Source organism: Rhodnius prolixus, unplaced genomic scaffold (assembly GCF_049639745.1).
Source record: "Rhodnius prolixus isolate KJV_2025 unplaced genomic scaffold, Rpr scaffold_4, whole genome shotgun sequence".
Lineage (NCBI taxonomy): Eukaryota > Metazoa > Arthropoda > Insecta > Hemiptera > Reduviidae > Rhodnius > Rhodnius prolixus.
The window spans coordinates 27,038,761-27,055,383 of NW_027411614.1; the positions used below are offsets into that span (position 1 = coordinate 27,038,761).

Genomic DNA, 16,623 nt, shown 5'->3' on the forward strand with positions numbered 1-16,623 from the left:
AAACTTACAGTTTAAAATGTTAAGTATAAGGGTTGATTAAACGCCAAAAGGTACACAAATCAGCGAGTACCCAACATTTCATTAATACTTCATTAATAGTCAAGTAATTCTACTGCATTAATTTTCATTAATAAGTTATTTTTTAGAATTTATTAGATGTCACAGACCTTATGCTGGCCATTTTCATCTACAAAATATATGTTCAAGTAGCACTGTAGATTGACTGTAATATCTATTTATCTATAATAATCAAACTATTAATCACAGGTTAAAAAGAAAAACCTTATAAAAAATAAAAAAAAATTATGAGGCTAAAAAATTCAAAACCTTGTTTAAAAAAATGCTTACACCAACATACATCAATGATTTTGTTTATTTTATTTATTTATTTTTATTTTTAAATAAAAATCGTCGGTTTAAGTTCATTCTTCGATTAAAGTAATTGTTATTTTATGTAGTAGTCCAAACGTTTATAATAATAGGTAATAATTATCTGGCTTTATCGCAAATAATATAGTTTTCTTCAATTACATTCTCCATCTAGGTATTCATTCCACAATGTTGTATATATGTAATATAAAGTAAATAAGATATGCATATTTTTAGGACATCTAATTATTCCTGTATTTTTTACTATATCGTAAGTAAAATAAGGGGGTCTAAATTAAATTACAATTGAGAAATGAATAATTATTGTTGAATAATCTACTTGTTACTAACTGTGTGTTATTTGTGCTCACGAATATTTCGGTAAGACGAATTCAAGACAGTAGCCGACTCTAACTTTGTCTTTTTCTACTTTAACATGCATGTACATATATGTGATTTATCATAAATATAACAAAAAATATTATAAATGAAGTGGCCAGCATAAGGGTCTGTGACATCTAATAAATTCTAAAAAATAACTTATTAATGAAAATTAATGCAGTAGAATTACTTGACTATTAATGAAGTATTAATGAAATGTTGGGTACTCGCTGATTTGTGTACCTTTTGGCGTTTAATCAACCCTTATACTTAACATTTTAAACTGTAAGTTTTTGTTAAGGAGATTTTTGTACCTTTTGGATAGATTTTCCTTTTTGTCTATTTTAGAAAGTTACATATCTTCTTTACAGATTTTTTTAAAATTTGGAATAAGCAATGCTATCATTATAATCTGATAAGGTGTTAAGTCGGAACCGTAACTACCACTGGAGAGATCTTTTTATAGAAAGATTATAGTTGCGTTCCCCCAAACCATCCTCAATAACAATTTTTTTGAAAAAGCGTTTTGAATAACATAGGAAGGTATTTGTGCGTAAATAGCAAAATTAAACTGCGATTTCAGTACTTCCTTTTAAGAGGAGTAAGAAAAATAAACTACGATTGCATTACTTCTCCCTAAAAGGCAAAGAGGAAAGATTTTTTAATCGAACGACAATTCATTGATTTAAATCGGTTCACTCATTGATAATTTAAACGATTGCAGTACTTCCTCTTAGTAGGTGTAAGAGCAAGATGGCACTACACAGCCACGTAGAGGAGCTTTAACCACTTATTCGGGCTGAATTTTATCAAAATCGGACTAAGCGTTATAGAAATATTGGTAATAATAGTTTTAGAAAGGGTCTTATTTGGGTGGGGCGAACTCCCCTCCTTATGAGGCTCGGCGTCGAGACTTTTAAAGTGCAAATCTGTACAAAATTTCGATTCGAATGACACTTCATTCATGAAAATCGGATCACGTGTCGATAATTTGCAACGATTGCTATACTTCCCCTTAAAAAGTGTAAGAGCTGATCGTCGCTTTAATGTTACGTAGGGGAGCCCTTACCCTATCACCCTACCAAATTTTATCAAAATCGGGCCAAGATTTACAGAGTAATTAGTAATAATAATTTTGGAGGGGGCCTTACATAAAGGGGGCTAACTCCTCTCCCATTCGATGTACAGCATCGAGACCCCCAAAAGGCACATCTACATAAAATTCCGAATCGAATGACACCTCATTCATGAAAATCGGTTCTCGCGTTTAGGCGCTACGTTGTTTACAAAAAAGGTAACAACAACAACAACAAGAACAACAACAAGAACAAGAACATTTTTTGAAAAAGCCGTTTTTGCTCATTTTCGGCAACTTTTTTCTCGAAACCTATTAGATCTGGGTGGTTGCAAAAAAATTACAGTTATAAAGGAGGGTTTGGAGTAAGATTTAAAGAAAATTTGGGAATTTTATCTTTTATAGAAAAAGAGAAAAAAATTGTCAAAGTTGGGTGTTTTTCAACGTTACGCTTTTTCGTGCAGTTTTTGATGGTCAACCCTTATACAACTGTCCTACCGGACAGTTTTAATAAACTCAAACAACAGTTTCCATTAACATAAATGAAATTAAATGATATAAAAAAATTAATAATAATTACAACAAGGGAAGGGATTAGCTATGAGGTTAGCATACTGGACTCCCACGCGGAGGTCCCGGGTTCGAATCCAGCTGCTGACCCTTAGATTTTCTCTTCCTAGAAGCTTCTTACAGCTCACTGTCCGGTGATGGACAGTGTTGTCTGTAACGAGAGAACACTGTCCGGAGGCCGGCAGTGCACTGGAAAAAGCTCCGGGCGCCAATAACCTTAGATGTTGACGCGCCTTAAATAAAATAAAAAAAATAATTACAACAATAAACATACATAATAATTTTTAATAAAACTGGGTAAAATCATTAAATCATTTTGGGCAAATACTGTTGTAGGCATCTTTGCAATATTTCTGAAATTTCTTCCAAGCTTCACCATTATCCAAGCAATCATCTCCTCTCCGGATAGTTGCGTCTTATTAAAATATTTTATTCTAATTTCTGAAAGTTTAGAACAGACTGCAATGAAATGGTAACTCCCGTCTAGCACTTCTTCATTACATAATTGGCAATAATAATTGCTATTAAATAAAGAGTAACGAAAATTGTATTCTTAAGCAAGAATTTATTGCCCAGTACCTCGCCGAGGAGCCAACGCAAACGTATTTTAAAAAAAGAAAAAAAAAACGATCTAGAAAGGGAGTCGTCCCCCAATTACAGAACACTTTGTAATATCAATATTTTAGGTTCTGTTTTGATAAAAAACCGTCTTCTCTGGCTTGAGAATTAAAGATAGGACATAGCTCATTATCGCTGCCACATCAAGGTCTGTAATTTAAGTATGAGTTCCCACATTGAATAAAACATGCGGGATTCATTTAGATTTAAAAAGATGATTAGGATTGAAAATAGAATTATCATATTGGTATTAGACTAATGTCAACTTTGTATTCTGTTGGAATTATTTGAAGATACTAGTCTCACTCACGTATCCTAGGACGTAGACTATTTTTGGGAAAAACAAAAAAGGATCCTATTCAAAGTTATTTATTTTTTGTGTAAAAAGATAAGAACTCATAATAACTAATGAGTTATCAAAAAATTACCTTCGACTTATCGATCTGCTAGTTATAATTTTTGAATGAATACTAATCGCATTGACAAAATCATGAAGCACTCATTGATAATTTCAACAACTATGTAGAATCTTTCTTTTTCCTTAAAATCTTCGTTTTGTGGTTCCAAAATGCAGGCCAATCTGTTTATGTTGTAACAGAGTTTCTGATGGTTAAGATTTCACAGAGTCAAGGTACAAATTATTTCTTTTTATACTGTCGATCCGAAATTCAGATGACAGATTGTATTATGAATCATCCCTGAGTGGATAGAAAGGGAAAAGAAAAAATGGCTTAAACTGCAGAACATTGCAGTGCTGATGATGGCTACTTTTATATAGGGAGAGCTGTAGCTACTTGTAAATGAAGCGCTTGAAATAATTAATAGAGGGCTCTTACATATTATTTAGAACTAAAATATCATTTTTTTAATAGCAAATAGATCCTAATACAATAACCTTTCAAACCAACCTAAATCCAAACTATCTGTAACAGAATGATAAATTTTAAATGTTTAAAATAAGATTGGTGAAGCTAATCACTTAATACCCAAACAGCCATTACTAAAGAAACAATAAACCGCTTGTCTATATGGCTAACCCATATTTTTATGCCAGGTACTATGTATAAAAAAATGTTCAAGAACAGTTTAACTTATTTAATCAAAACCTAAACTACTTACCTATACGAGTACATAAGGTGAAAATGACTTATTCAAAAGACAAATAAAAAATAAAACTGAAACTAACATTAATTTCTATTTCCTTTTTTTGATGAATCAATTAGTCATCAAAAAAGATTAATAGTACTCTATAAAATATCCTTCGTTAACCTGTGATAACATATTCATTTATAAGAAATCTTAAAGATCAGTGAACACCCGCATGTATCGAGGGGAAAAGGAAAAACTGTTATCTTGGAAAATATATCTATGTTCAAGTTCAACACTTATGTAGGAAGAAATCTAGTTTGGGGAAAATTGATTTATCTTTTTAAGTAAAAAGCTGAGCATTTGAAAGGAATTTTTTAATATTATTTTCTCAGAGACATTTGTAGCTCAAAAGTAGTGTGCTGGATTCGCAATTGGTGTTATATCGGATTCTTGTAGCTCCAATGATCATGGAGGTTGTCGCTCCTAGTATAAACAATAGAAATATTAAGTGGAAGATAAGCATAAAACACTTAATTACATAACAAACTTTATTCATTTACAACTATATAAACATAAAAATAATGATGATTAGTTCTGTACAATTTTAGTTTTTAGTAAATTTAACTTCATGAAATGAGCATTTACATAGTGAGAAATTTATGTTAAGAATAGAAATAGTATATTTTTTTGTTATGAATAAGAAATCTATCTACACTAGATAGGAGGATGCCCACTACCCAGGTAGATAGATATTGATTTTATTAATGAATTGTTTATTTAGCCATCTCATTGAATATATAAACTTATTTCGTATACATAAATGAGATTGACTTAACAACGTTAAAAATATGAATGAAGAAGATTGGACAGTTAAGTTTTATTGGTATTTTTCAGAAAGTATAATAAAAGAAACGAAATGGCAGTTAAGAAAGGTGAATGAATATAATCAATGTTGGTTGTAAACATTAAAATTAAACAAAATTTTGTTTCTTTTCCACTCAATATAGTTTATAAGCTGTTCTTACCGTGCTAAGTACTTTAACAAAAGTAACTTTCACAGAATTTTGGAACAAATATATTTACAGATGTTAGTGATAAAAACAAATATATGAAAACCTCTATCAAATTCTCCAAAAATAATCAGATGTGCTAAGTAAGTATGTAGATAATTTACGGTTTAGTAGGTTGAACAAAAGATTTTGTGATTAATGATTAATGGCATACTTGATGATGCTTCAAATCTATCTGAGAGGTACTTTGTTTATGCTAAAGTATTCCAAAGGGAAGTGTTTCTGTTAGTAATTAGAATTGTTTCACTTGTATGGATGGATGCTTATGCTTGCTGTACTTTGGTAATGTTTAGCTTCTACATCATTTATACATTTTACATTATAAAATTATATGTCAGGCGCCTACTCTTTTTTTAAAAAAAAAAGGAAGGAAGAAGACCTTAGACGAATAAAATTTCAATTGTTTCTTTCTTTGCTATGATGATGAGATTTCTTATCTACAGTATATTACCCTGTTTTTCATGGATGACAAATGTATCTATCCAATTTGTTCCAATTTCCAGAATAATCTATCCTCAGATGACCTAATGTATTCATGCCAAATTTAGGATCGATTTGTTGAGCTTGTTGAATTTTATTCAATCTGATTCTCCTTCTGCGCCTTTCCATAGCAGTCTTCATCAAAATATCTTCATATATTGTGTCTGGAGTTTTTCTACAATCATCTGCCTCCTCTTGATAATCTCTGTAAACAGAAAAACATCAATTAATAGTGATTTGTTCGAATTTTTGAAGCACTGAATGGATTAGTATTAATTTAAGAAAGAGTAGCTGTTAGGCGCCGATATCATAAATAGGCTACGGAATGTAGTTGTGTGTTAATACCGCAGAGTAAATTACTGCAACTGGTTTTTATCATTTTAGAAACTTGTAATTCAATGGCTTTCATATATCTCTTAGAGAGTCCTTAGATATTAGTGATGTAGGTACATGTACCAGCCGAATAGATGTTTCCAAAAATAAATTTTAGGTGCTTAAGGCTTGTCCATGAAATTCAAAATGGTAAAAGCAATTGTGAATGTAAAGTTCTAATCATATTGCCTCTACTGGGAGTACGTCAATATATTATACATAATTAAAAACAATCAAACAATGATTTAGCAAAAGAAAAATTGAAATTAATACATTCTATGAGGGTAGGAAAATAGATGTAGAAGTTCGAAGAAAATTTGTTGGTTAAATTTCACTAAAACAATGATCTGCGAACCGCGACTCCCAAACCACATGCGGCCCTTTACCCCCTTGATTGTGGCTCTTCTATAAAATAACGCATGCGAGAAAATTGAGTAGTCTTCTTATGGAATCTTGCTTAAAATGGAGTACAATAACATACAAACCTTACTTACCCAAACTTTCTAAGGAGATGTAAGGCCCATTGTTCACATTAGTGTTTATCAGTCATTGTCATGATTAAATTTTATGGATACCTTACTATTTAATTTTATTAATAGAAATTATTGTTATTAAGTATGATATCAAGTTTAACTATAACTCAAAACTTTGAGTTAATTTTAGGGAGTGTTGTAGGGAGCAAAAAAAAAAGAATGTAGTATCAGCGAAGATCAAGAGAGGTATGTTGAGATGGTTTGGAAAAATAGAAAGTTTGAACGAAAGGAAATAGACGAACAAGTCCTTAAGACGAATGAGGATGGTAGAATTGGAAGGCCAGCTCAGCAGTGCCCTAATTAAGTTAATAAACCACATACCTATTTAAAGGTTTACAAATTTTGATCTTGAAAGAAATTTCAATCGTTGTACTGTTGATATTAGGCTCTGTTCTGTAATGAGTTTACCTACCACTGCACTTAGAGGTTCGACTGAATGTTCATACTTTACTTTATTCTTTGCAGTAAATGTTCATTTTATAATTGAACGGCAGATAATGATATTATTAATAAAAAGATCTCAAATTTCGTGGATAACAATCTCCAGGAAATAATATAAAGGAGTGATATAATCACGTTTGCAGTGTATAATAATAAATAAGGAAAGGAAATTAGTTCAGTAGTATGCAATAGGATTTTTTTTTCTTCTTCTTTTTTTGGCATTGGCTTTCGCCACACAGCCAGCATCGACTAGGTGCTTATCACTAGAATATCATTCACTCTCCATTCTTACTTATAAATACATTCGCTTCAACATTCATCCCACTACTATATACAACTATTTACATATTCTACAACTAATGAATGGATCAGTACTCTATATTCCTGCCATCCTTATAGGTTAATCGGAATTAAAATCACGTAATCCTTCTCTAATCATTTTCTTCTATTGATTCTATAACTTTTAAATACATTCATATTTCATTGCTAGCTCTGCTATAGACTTAAGCACGTACATATATGTTGGTGGAGAATATTATGTCTTCGTAGCGAAATGGTGCATCTAAATACCTGTATATGTCATCAAACATTCGTTTCCTTTCTACCACATAACAAGGACATATCATTATTATATGTTTGAAATCCTCCTCCTCATTACAATCTACGCAAAAAGGAGAGGACCTTTAGTTGATCCTGTGTTGATAAGGATTTTATTTCAAAATTTATACGACACACATTCACTTGAGAGTTGCAAACGATTTTGGATATAATAACATTCCTGGACCTCCTTCAGCAGCTAAAGGCTAGAAAAGCAGCTAGAAATTATAAAGTGCTTATTTATATAGCGTTCTTTCTTACTTTATTTATATTTTTTGTACGGGTTGTTATTTCTTTACATTAGATTGGTTTACATTAGAGCTGTAAAGTTTATAAAATTAAATTATTAGACCAGTCACCACAAAATACCAAAGAATATATACAAAGTATATATAAACTACTCAAAAGTTGCTAAGAAATTTATAAATAACATCAAATATAATTAACTTGCACAATGTTTTGATGTTTATCTCGTTATTTTGGCTTTCAATATTTGTTTATATTAAGGAATTAATGCACTTGTTAGTCGTACAAAGGTTAATTCATTTTGATAAACGACAAAAACAAACATTGCTAATTTTGTCCTTTAAAATGATTCAGTATTCTAATGCATTTGAAAGTGAATGAACTTTTTTTTTTCTCAATTCTAATTTTTCATCATGGAAAGAAGACCTCTAAGTGATGAAAGGGCAAATTTAATTGCCCAGTTTCATTTACAGGGCCTTTCTCAGCTTGAAATTGCTAATGCTTTGAACATTGCGCCAAGTGTTGTTTGCCGAGCATTGCAAAGATACCGCGAGTTTGGAACTGCACAAAGACGCCATGGCGGTGGGAATTTTCGAAGAACCACTGAAAGAGAAGACCGCCTAGTGAGGATGAATGCCCGCAGAAACCCTTTTTTGACCGCCCGACAGTTACAAAATCGTCTTTTTGAATCCTCTGGGACTCAAGTATCTGATCAAACGATTAGAAATCGATTGAGAGAGGTTGGTTTGCGTTCGTATCGCCCAGTTAGAAGGCCCTCTTTGGATACTCGGCACAGAAGAGCAAGATTGGAATGGGTAAACTCTAGGTTGAGGGAGAACCAAAACTGGGAATTTGTATTGTTTAGTGACGAGTCAAGATTCTGTTTATCGAGTGATAGCAGACGTTTGCGAGTATGGAGAAGGCCAAACACTCGTTTTGAGCCACAATTCATCCAATCGGTAACAGCACACCGCGGTGGCGGTGTCATGGTGTGGGGTGGAATTACTCTCAACAATCGTACACATCATTCAGGGCACTTTAAATGGGATCAGATACAGAGATGACATTATTCGGGGGTTTGTCTCAGACTTCCGAGACAATATTGGGCCACAATTTGTTTTTCTCGACGACAATGCCCGCCCTCACCGCGCCAGATGTGTTCTTGAAGAAATTCGTCGTCTCGGCATTACCCACTTACCACTGCCAGCACTATCACCAGACCTAAACCCAATAGAGCACATTTGGGACAATTTACAGAGACGACTAAATAACCATCAGCCCCAACCCAGGAACACCGGAGAGCATGCTAACGTTTTAACGTTACTATGGGAAGAAATTCCGCAAGAAGAAATAGCTGCCGTTATTTTGAGTATGGCAAACCGTTGTTCAGCTGTTCAGAGAGTAAGAGGAGGCTACACCAGGTACCGAAAAACTATTAATTGGATTAACAAAATAAAAATTGTGGAAAAACCAGTGGAGATGTTTTCCACAATTTGTTAGGACACTCACGGCTTTTGTTAAATCGTGTTTTATCTTTGTTTTTAAAAATTTTATTTGTGAAAGATAATGTGATATTAAAAGACAAATGAAGCAACTTTTATTTAAAAGAAAATATAACTCTTTCTGTCTTTTTTTGATCTTTTTATTGCAATTCCTTAGCAACTTTTGAGTAGTTTATAATGAAACCCTAAATTAAAGTTACAGCTTGGCACAATAAATATTATCATTTAAAAAAACTTAATACAGAGAAGAAATCAAACAAAAGGAGGAAGAACATTTGTATTCAGGAAATGGTTGATATTAAGTAATAGAAATTTTTTTTTTTGTTTTTGATCGCCGGAAAGAAAGTTTTCGACATTTAAAAAAAGTTTGACTTCTTCGTTCTTTCTGGTGATCGCAGATTTTACGATCAATAAAATAGTGTGGGGATTAGCTGCGTAGTTAGCGAATACTGGATTCCAACGCGGAGTTCACGGATTCGAATTCAGCTGACGGTCCTTAGGACCTTCTCTTTCTTACAGCTCATTGTCCGGTGGTAAACCGTGTTGTCTACAACGAGAGAAAACGGTCCGAAGGCTAGGAGAGGCTCTAAAGAAAGCTCCGGGCGCCATTAACCTCAGATGTTGACGCGCCTTAAATACAAAAATAAAATGTTAGAATGGAAACTGCACGCCAAAAAAAAAAAAGAAAAAAAAAAAGCACAACCCAAAATGTGTAAAGTTACAGGCTTTAAACTTTCTAGTTTACTTACGTAATCTAAGTGGTAAATGAATTTAACAGAAGAGGAGGAAGGCTTGATTTAATAAAGAAGTTTAATAATGCATTTCGTTACCTTTCGTGTATTACATCTACATATTCTCTAACACCACGGGGCAAGCTTCAATGAGATAACCTATCTCTACTTGTGGTATCTTATTTCAGGCTTGCTGAAGATAACAACAAAGCTCCTCCAAGCTGTAACAGTAGTTAGAGGGGAAGACGCTTCATACCTTACTCATATTCTGGAGGATTTGAATAGGAAGAAAGAGTTGCCCATTGCAAATTTTCATCTGCTTTTGTTCTAGAAAAGTATAACAAATTCTTGCAACAAAAGGACGAGAATTGTTGAAAGGAGGATATGCATGACCATACATACAACTGTGGACTTCAGAACGCTTCAATGCTTAATCTGCAGAACACAAATCGAGATTATTCCTCGATTATGTACCACAGACTCTGTGTCTTACACTGTTAACTTTGTACCTGCCAAATTACCTTCTTTTTGAACCAGCAACGAATTATAGGCGCATGTCCGGTAATCCGCATCTGTATATTCCTCAAATCATTTCTACAGCAGTTAATAATCTCAAGCCACTTGATCCAGTGCAATTTTTGACAATTCTAGGCATAGCGGAAGTTTATCGCTGTATATTCTAATAAAAATTCCATAATTTTCTCATAAAATGAGAACAAATGGCCAAAAAATAGGAAATTAGTGGGTTAGTCCGTGGACCTTGTAAGGATTAAAAGCTCTGCCTACTAGACATTCTGGATCTGGCACTATAAACCCCTTTGACTGCTTTGCCTCAAGGAACAAGTACCGTCCAGTGTTCTAATATACAGGGTGTCCCAAGCTATATGGATAACGACTTTTTCTCGGAAACTAAGATAGCTAGAAAAAAAACTGAAAAATACGTGTTCCCTTAGTTTTTTGATAGGAATCCAAATTTACTTTGTAAATTTTTTTCGGTGCTTCCAGAAGCGAGATACAGGCACCAACTTCATTTTTTCAAATGAGGAGGTGTGGTTTTTATTTCAGAAATAGATTCCTCTATTTTTTTAAAGAAAAATTTACTTGAACGGTTTTTTCTGTGAGCGATATTTTAGAAGTTATGAATGAAAACATGATTCTTATAAGAAATGTCAAAATGATATTATAACGGTTTTTTGATTGAATATGAAGAAAAGTACTATTTTATTTCTGAAGTAAAAACCGCACCTCCCCATTTGGAAAAGATGAAGTTAGTGCCTGTATCTCGCTTCTGGAGGCACCGAAAAAAATTTACAAATTAAATTTACCAACATAAAAAACTTGTTTTTCATTTGAAGCTCTCAAAAACAAATATTTCAAATTAAAATTCATCTCCTCAGTAGAGGAGAGAAATAAACAAGTAATTGGGAGACTGTTCCTGTGATATGGTGTGGCCACTTCTACTTTCTGAAGTGCTTAAATTTCTGGATTATAAACCGTTTAATGGTAAGACATAAAACTTCAATTAAACGACCTTAAACTTAAAACTAGTCTAGTAACTAGCTTAAAAACAGGATGGTACAGGAAGATAGTGTATTCGTCATTAAATTATAACTTTCACTTTCAATAAATAGATGTCATAAATTGGTGAAAATACAAATTCCTTGAAGAAAAGAATATAAAGAAATGACTGAACACTATCTATTACATTGAACTTCCTCTATTGAAATTAACATTTTCTTCAAAAAGGAAGAAGAAGTAATAATATCAAATTATGTACACTGAGTGAAAGTAGACATTATTTTATTTAACAACTTCCTTTTTCTGGTTGAGTCTTCATGAACTATACTCTTATTTTTCATTTTTAAATAGTCGCATACTTTATTTTTTTTTCTAGCTGCTCAGACCATGTTTTATTTTTCTCAATTTTATATTTAGAACTTGAGAAAATAAATTAATTTACAAATGCACTGTACCAAGGATATGTACGAAATAGTCAAGTCAAGAAACATAAACTAAACAATATTAGTTCCGTTTAATTGATTATTTAAAAAGAACAAGAGCAATTCGATTATTTTAAAATATGACTCATTAACTTATACAAATATCTAGAAGTACTTTTTCTGACAGGGAGACTTCAGCTTTTCTGTTGTTGGAAATGGAAAATGTGACTTAAAGTTAAATCTCTCCGATAAATTAAATAATCTGTCCAAAGGTCGTAGAGTTCTTTTTCTAATTCACGTTTTAGTTATCTTGGATGATGAAATTGTCAGCTGGTTGAAATCTAGAAAAACGATAAATCTTGAACATTTTCTGCTTCCAACTGTAGCATTATTTTTATTCAAATATAATTTAGAAGTAAAAAAAAAAAAAATTGTACAGTAATTATAAATATATGGTAAATATTTTTGAACTTTGGCCACTTAATACTTGTATTTAGATAATTGTTTTCCCTTAATTAGATAATTATTTTTTAATATTCTTAGTTGGTTTTTTTGAAACGTCGCATAAAAATGAAACATGAAAAAATCTCAGAATGAAATAAGTATCTCTCAGTACATGTCTCACCTGATTGGTACCACTTTCCCAAAACTTTTATAAATTTTATTTATACAGTCTGCATCATCATTCCACATTATTGGTAATACTCACCCAATTACTTTTTGCTCATTCACACTCTCTGCATACCACCGATGGCATATTTTTTCACACCGTTGCTCAGAGAGTGGTACAAACATTTTCCTAACGTTTTACCACTGATTTTAAGGAGGAATCCAAATTTTCTAAAAAACAGTAAGGGTTAACACTAACTTAGGGATAATATTCACTAATTCTAACCATAATGCATACATCTTACAGTTATTGTTTAAGTTGCCCTTAATAATGGTTAGATACCTTATTTCAAAATCCATAAAAAGCAGTATAAGCACAAAGCCCTCACTCAAAGAACTTTTGCTGAATCTCAACTTTGCAATTAAAAAGATGTACAAAAATAAAAAATTGTTCCAATTTAAAGTTGTTTAATTTATAATTTTAAAACAGTTTATTAATATAATTGACCTATTTTAATTATAGATACGATGAGCAAATAAGTTGTTTGCATGACGTAAAATAATGACTACTTTTTTAGGTGGGCTACCAAATTAAATAATGAAGGTGGAGGTGGATAAGCTTAAAACTTACTTTTACTATAAATTTTTCAACTTAACTTATTATACATAAACCAAGGCCAAAACCAGGAATTGAAGCTAAGTGCATCTTAGCTTTTCGGTGCTCGCTTGTAACCACTGTAGCTCCTGGTTTCTTTAAACATTTACATTACTAGATTGTTATAGAAACCACTATTCAGTTCCACTTTCATAATATTCTTACTAAAGACAAACATTGTTCCGGTGTTGGTGACAGTGAAAGTATTTGATTATATTGTTAGCTTTTCGTTTGTGATCTTCAGGTAATACCGTGTTTACTCAACGCGATATTTGCTTTATAATCACAGTTATTTCTATCGGTGGAGGAGATAATTGAAGTTAAATGGTCAAACATATACACCTTCAGTACTGTTTACCTTAACACCTGTTAACAGTCCTCCGATTGTTTCATATTTTCTCCGGAATCATTGGCTTTGTGGTGTTTGGGAAATTAGGTATTTCTACGCATTAGAATTCCGAGTTCCTTTCTTAAAAACAAGTAGGAATCAAATATTTTTACAATTGCTTTTAACAATATTAGAACTATACTTACTCTAGGTATTAAAAAAATATGTGTACATTAGCACGACTTTCCCGGGGCTCAGCTTACATAATTAAATTTTTGTTGCCGAAACTACAAACATAGTTGACAAAAGTATCATTAAAGTTAACTATATCGGTACCGTTTTCGAAAAAATTGGTAAAAACTAAAAAAAAAAATCAATTCAGTAAAGTGACGAACTCTTCACATCACATTAACGTCGGGTTTCCTCCTTATGAATGAACTATGTAAGTTACTAACAGTCTCAATTGTTGATTTGGAACCTGCCTGGTGTTGATAGTGATACTGTATTTTTATAATATAAAATATATACAAAGTCAGATGATCACATAATTCAGTTCATATAAATATGTCCAATGTAATTTTCTAAACAAACAGAAGGATTAATTTTCTAAAAGTGGAGCTTGGCTGGAATTGGAAGCATACTTTTTAAGATGGTCAGTAACTGAGACCGTTCGCGCCCAGAATCATTTACAGTGCATTGCTGATTTCCGTTTAGTGTTCTCTTGTACGGATAACTGACCATCTCTACACAAAGAGCTACATCAAGGTTCTTAGGAAAAGAAATTCTATGAGTAGACTGTGGGACTCTAGCCCAGGGTTTCTGCATGATTGATCAGTGTACTAAGCACAGAGCGAACATCTTAAGCAAACATTACTATTACAATTTTCTCAACAAATCGTAGTATTTAAATGCGCATCCCGAACTGGGAAATCTAAGCTTATCATCACTGCACCAATCACCTACACATCACTATGAACTTCCACTTAAACCTTAGAAAAAGATATTTTTTTAATAAGTGTTGAATTATATTTAGGTGAACGACCTACACCAGTTTCTGCGCATTGATGGTGACACTGAGAAGCACATTAGGTTATATATAATTCTTTACTTCTAATCTCATAGCTTTGTCCTTAAAGGAACTTGATGTAGAACAATATAGTGTTAGGTAATGGCGGCCAGTGTAGTGCACTTTCCCTTCAGCTCCATATAAAGCAAACACTGACCAGCTGAATGTTTATTATTATTACACCTAGTTGTTATCCCAGTGGTGTGACACACATGAAAGCGTAACGTCACCTGTCAATGCTTCTTGAGTAGAGTGTCAAGGCTAAGTGGTAGTCTCCACATAAGGAATTCTATCTATCTTACACTTTATTTGCTGACTTAAATATGATCAGCAACAATGCCTTCTTTGTCATAATGTAATTGAATAACGTTAAGCAAATTAATTTGTTTATTTGTTAAGATTTTTTTAAGCTAGTCATCGGGTTATTTGGAATAGTACAATTAATATTTCATAGTAAAGCAAAAGATTAGATTAGTTTTGCACTGGAGAGGCTGTAATGCTATTATAGATAGCATTACACAGGTTTAACATAAGTCTCGAAATTCCGGCCAGTTTATCATTTTGTTTCGGAGATTTAATACAAACTGAAAAGTGCCAAGAATATACACGAAATATTATAAACAAACTTTAATAAAATATAAATTGTAGATTCAAGTTGGCTGCCAGACACATCGGCACCCGTTCAAAGGATACAATCATTAATGAATAATACAATTAGGAGAATGAGGTACGTTGGCTGAATGAACAGTCAAGTATTAAGAGCACTGCTAACTTGACGGTGTACTAAGTTTAATTGAATTTTTCGGCGCATTTAAAAATAAAGAATTCATGCCAGCGAAAAAATTATTGTAATATTGCCATTTGAATACTATAACATGTCTAGTAAAGAGCGACTTTTTTTAAAAGAGAAAAAAGTATTTTGGACAAAGTGTACATTTAAAATTAACTATTTGTTAAATTTGAAAATACTTCGAGTTAGTTTAGGTTTTGGCCATTCGGTATGTTTTCTCTCCAAGTCGATGGTGTTGTCCGACCTCTACACAAAATGTGTGTCGTCCTGTCCATGAAGTCTTTTAATGTGGTACTTCCTTGTGGCTTTGTTTGTTCCATTATAAATTGGGTGCTCCCATGCATATTACTATGGGAAACCAGGAGCTTATTTATTCTTTCTCCTATTTATACAGAGCAATCTTGTCATTGCAAATGGTCTTAGTATAAGTGTATTTTACAAGAGTCTAGAGCAATGAGGTTTCAGAGATGTCCGACGGATAATTAGATGATTGAGCGGTCTAAGAATTGGTTAGTCCGGTCTTAACTTTAGTGTAATGGGTAGAGTCTGTTTTTGAATTTAAGACTATCCCAAAATTACTACTAGACCGCTATTTGGCCTCTTACCTGTATGGCGTAGGAAGCGTTCTTTTCTGATTCGAACAAACTCTATACAATGTCCTAGATCAAGAAAAAAATATTCTGATGTAGTCTATGAAAAGCCAAACCATTCTGTAAATATTTAATTTGAAATGTTTCCAAAAATTCCCCCTGCAGGCCCTGTTTATATTGCAAGTGTCCGGGATTGTCAGGCCGAAGTACCCGCCCGGGTTCAAGATCACTGAAGTCTGACCAGCTACATCTTTCCCATGAAATGAAAGAACTAACTTCTTAAAAAAGATAATAAAAAAAGTTTATTAACAATTGATATCCGCATAAATTATTTAGCATTTGCTAAATTCAGAGAAAACTTGAACTAGCAGTTGCTAATATCAGATCAAAACTTGTTCTACTGATCAACTTAACTAGAATGAAGAAACAAATTAAATCAGGCTTAATCACTTAACTGATTTTATCGAAACGGCTTTACATTTAATGGGAAGTGACCTAACTGTCTTCTGAAATAAAACTAAACAAAAATTAACACGAAATAAATATTTATAAATAGGTCAAGAAATAAAGA

At 32.5% G+C, this 16,623-nt stretch overlaps 1 protein-coding gene across 2 annotated transcripts in view; it reads right to left on the reverse strand.

The window, feature by feature from the left end:
• Positions 1 to 4,632: 4,632 nt before the first annotated feature.
• The window catches only part of LOC141455639 (uncharacterized), a 56,855-nt gene continuing 44,864 nt past the window's right edge, over positions 4,633 to 16,623 (reverse strand). For both annotated transcript variants that reach the window (XM_074130858.1, XM_074130859.1), the window contains exon 3: positions 4,633 to 5,857. In XM_074130858.1, the coding sequence (XP_073986959.1) occupies positions 5,632 to 5,857 (226 nt within the window). In that variant the 3' untranslated portion in view covers positions 4,633 to 5,631. The remainder of the gene's footprint in view (positions 5,858 to 16,623) is intronic.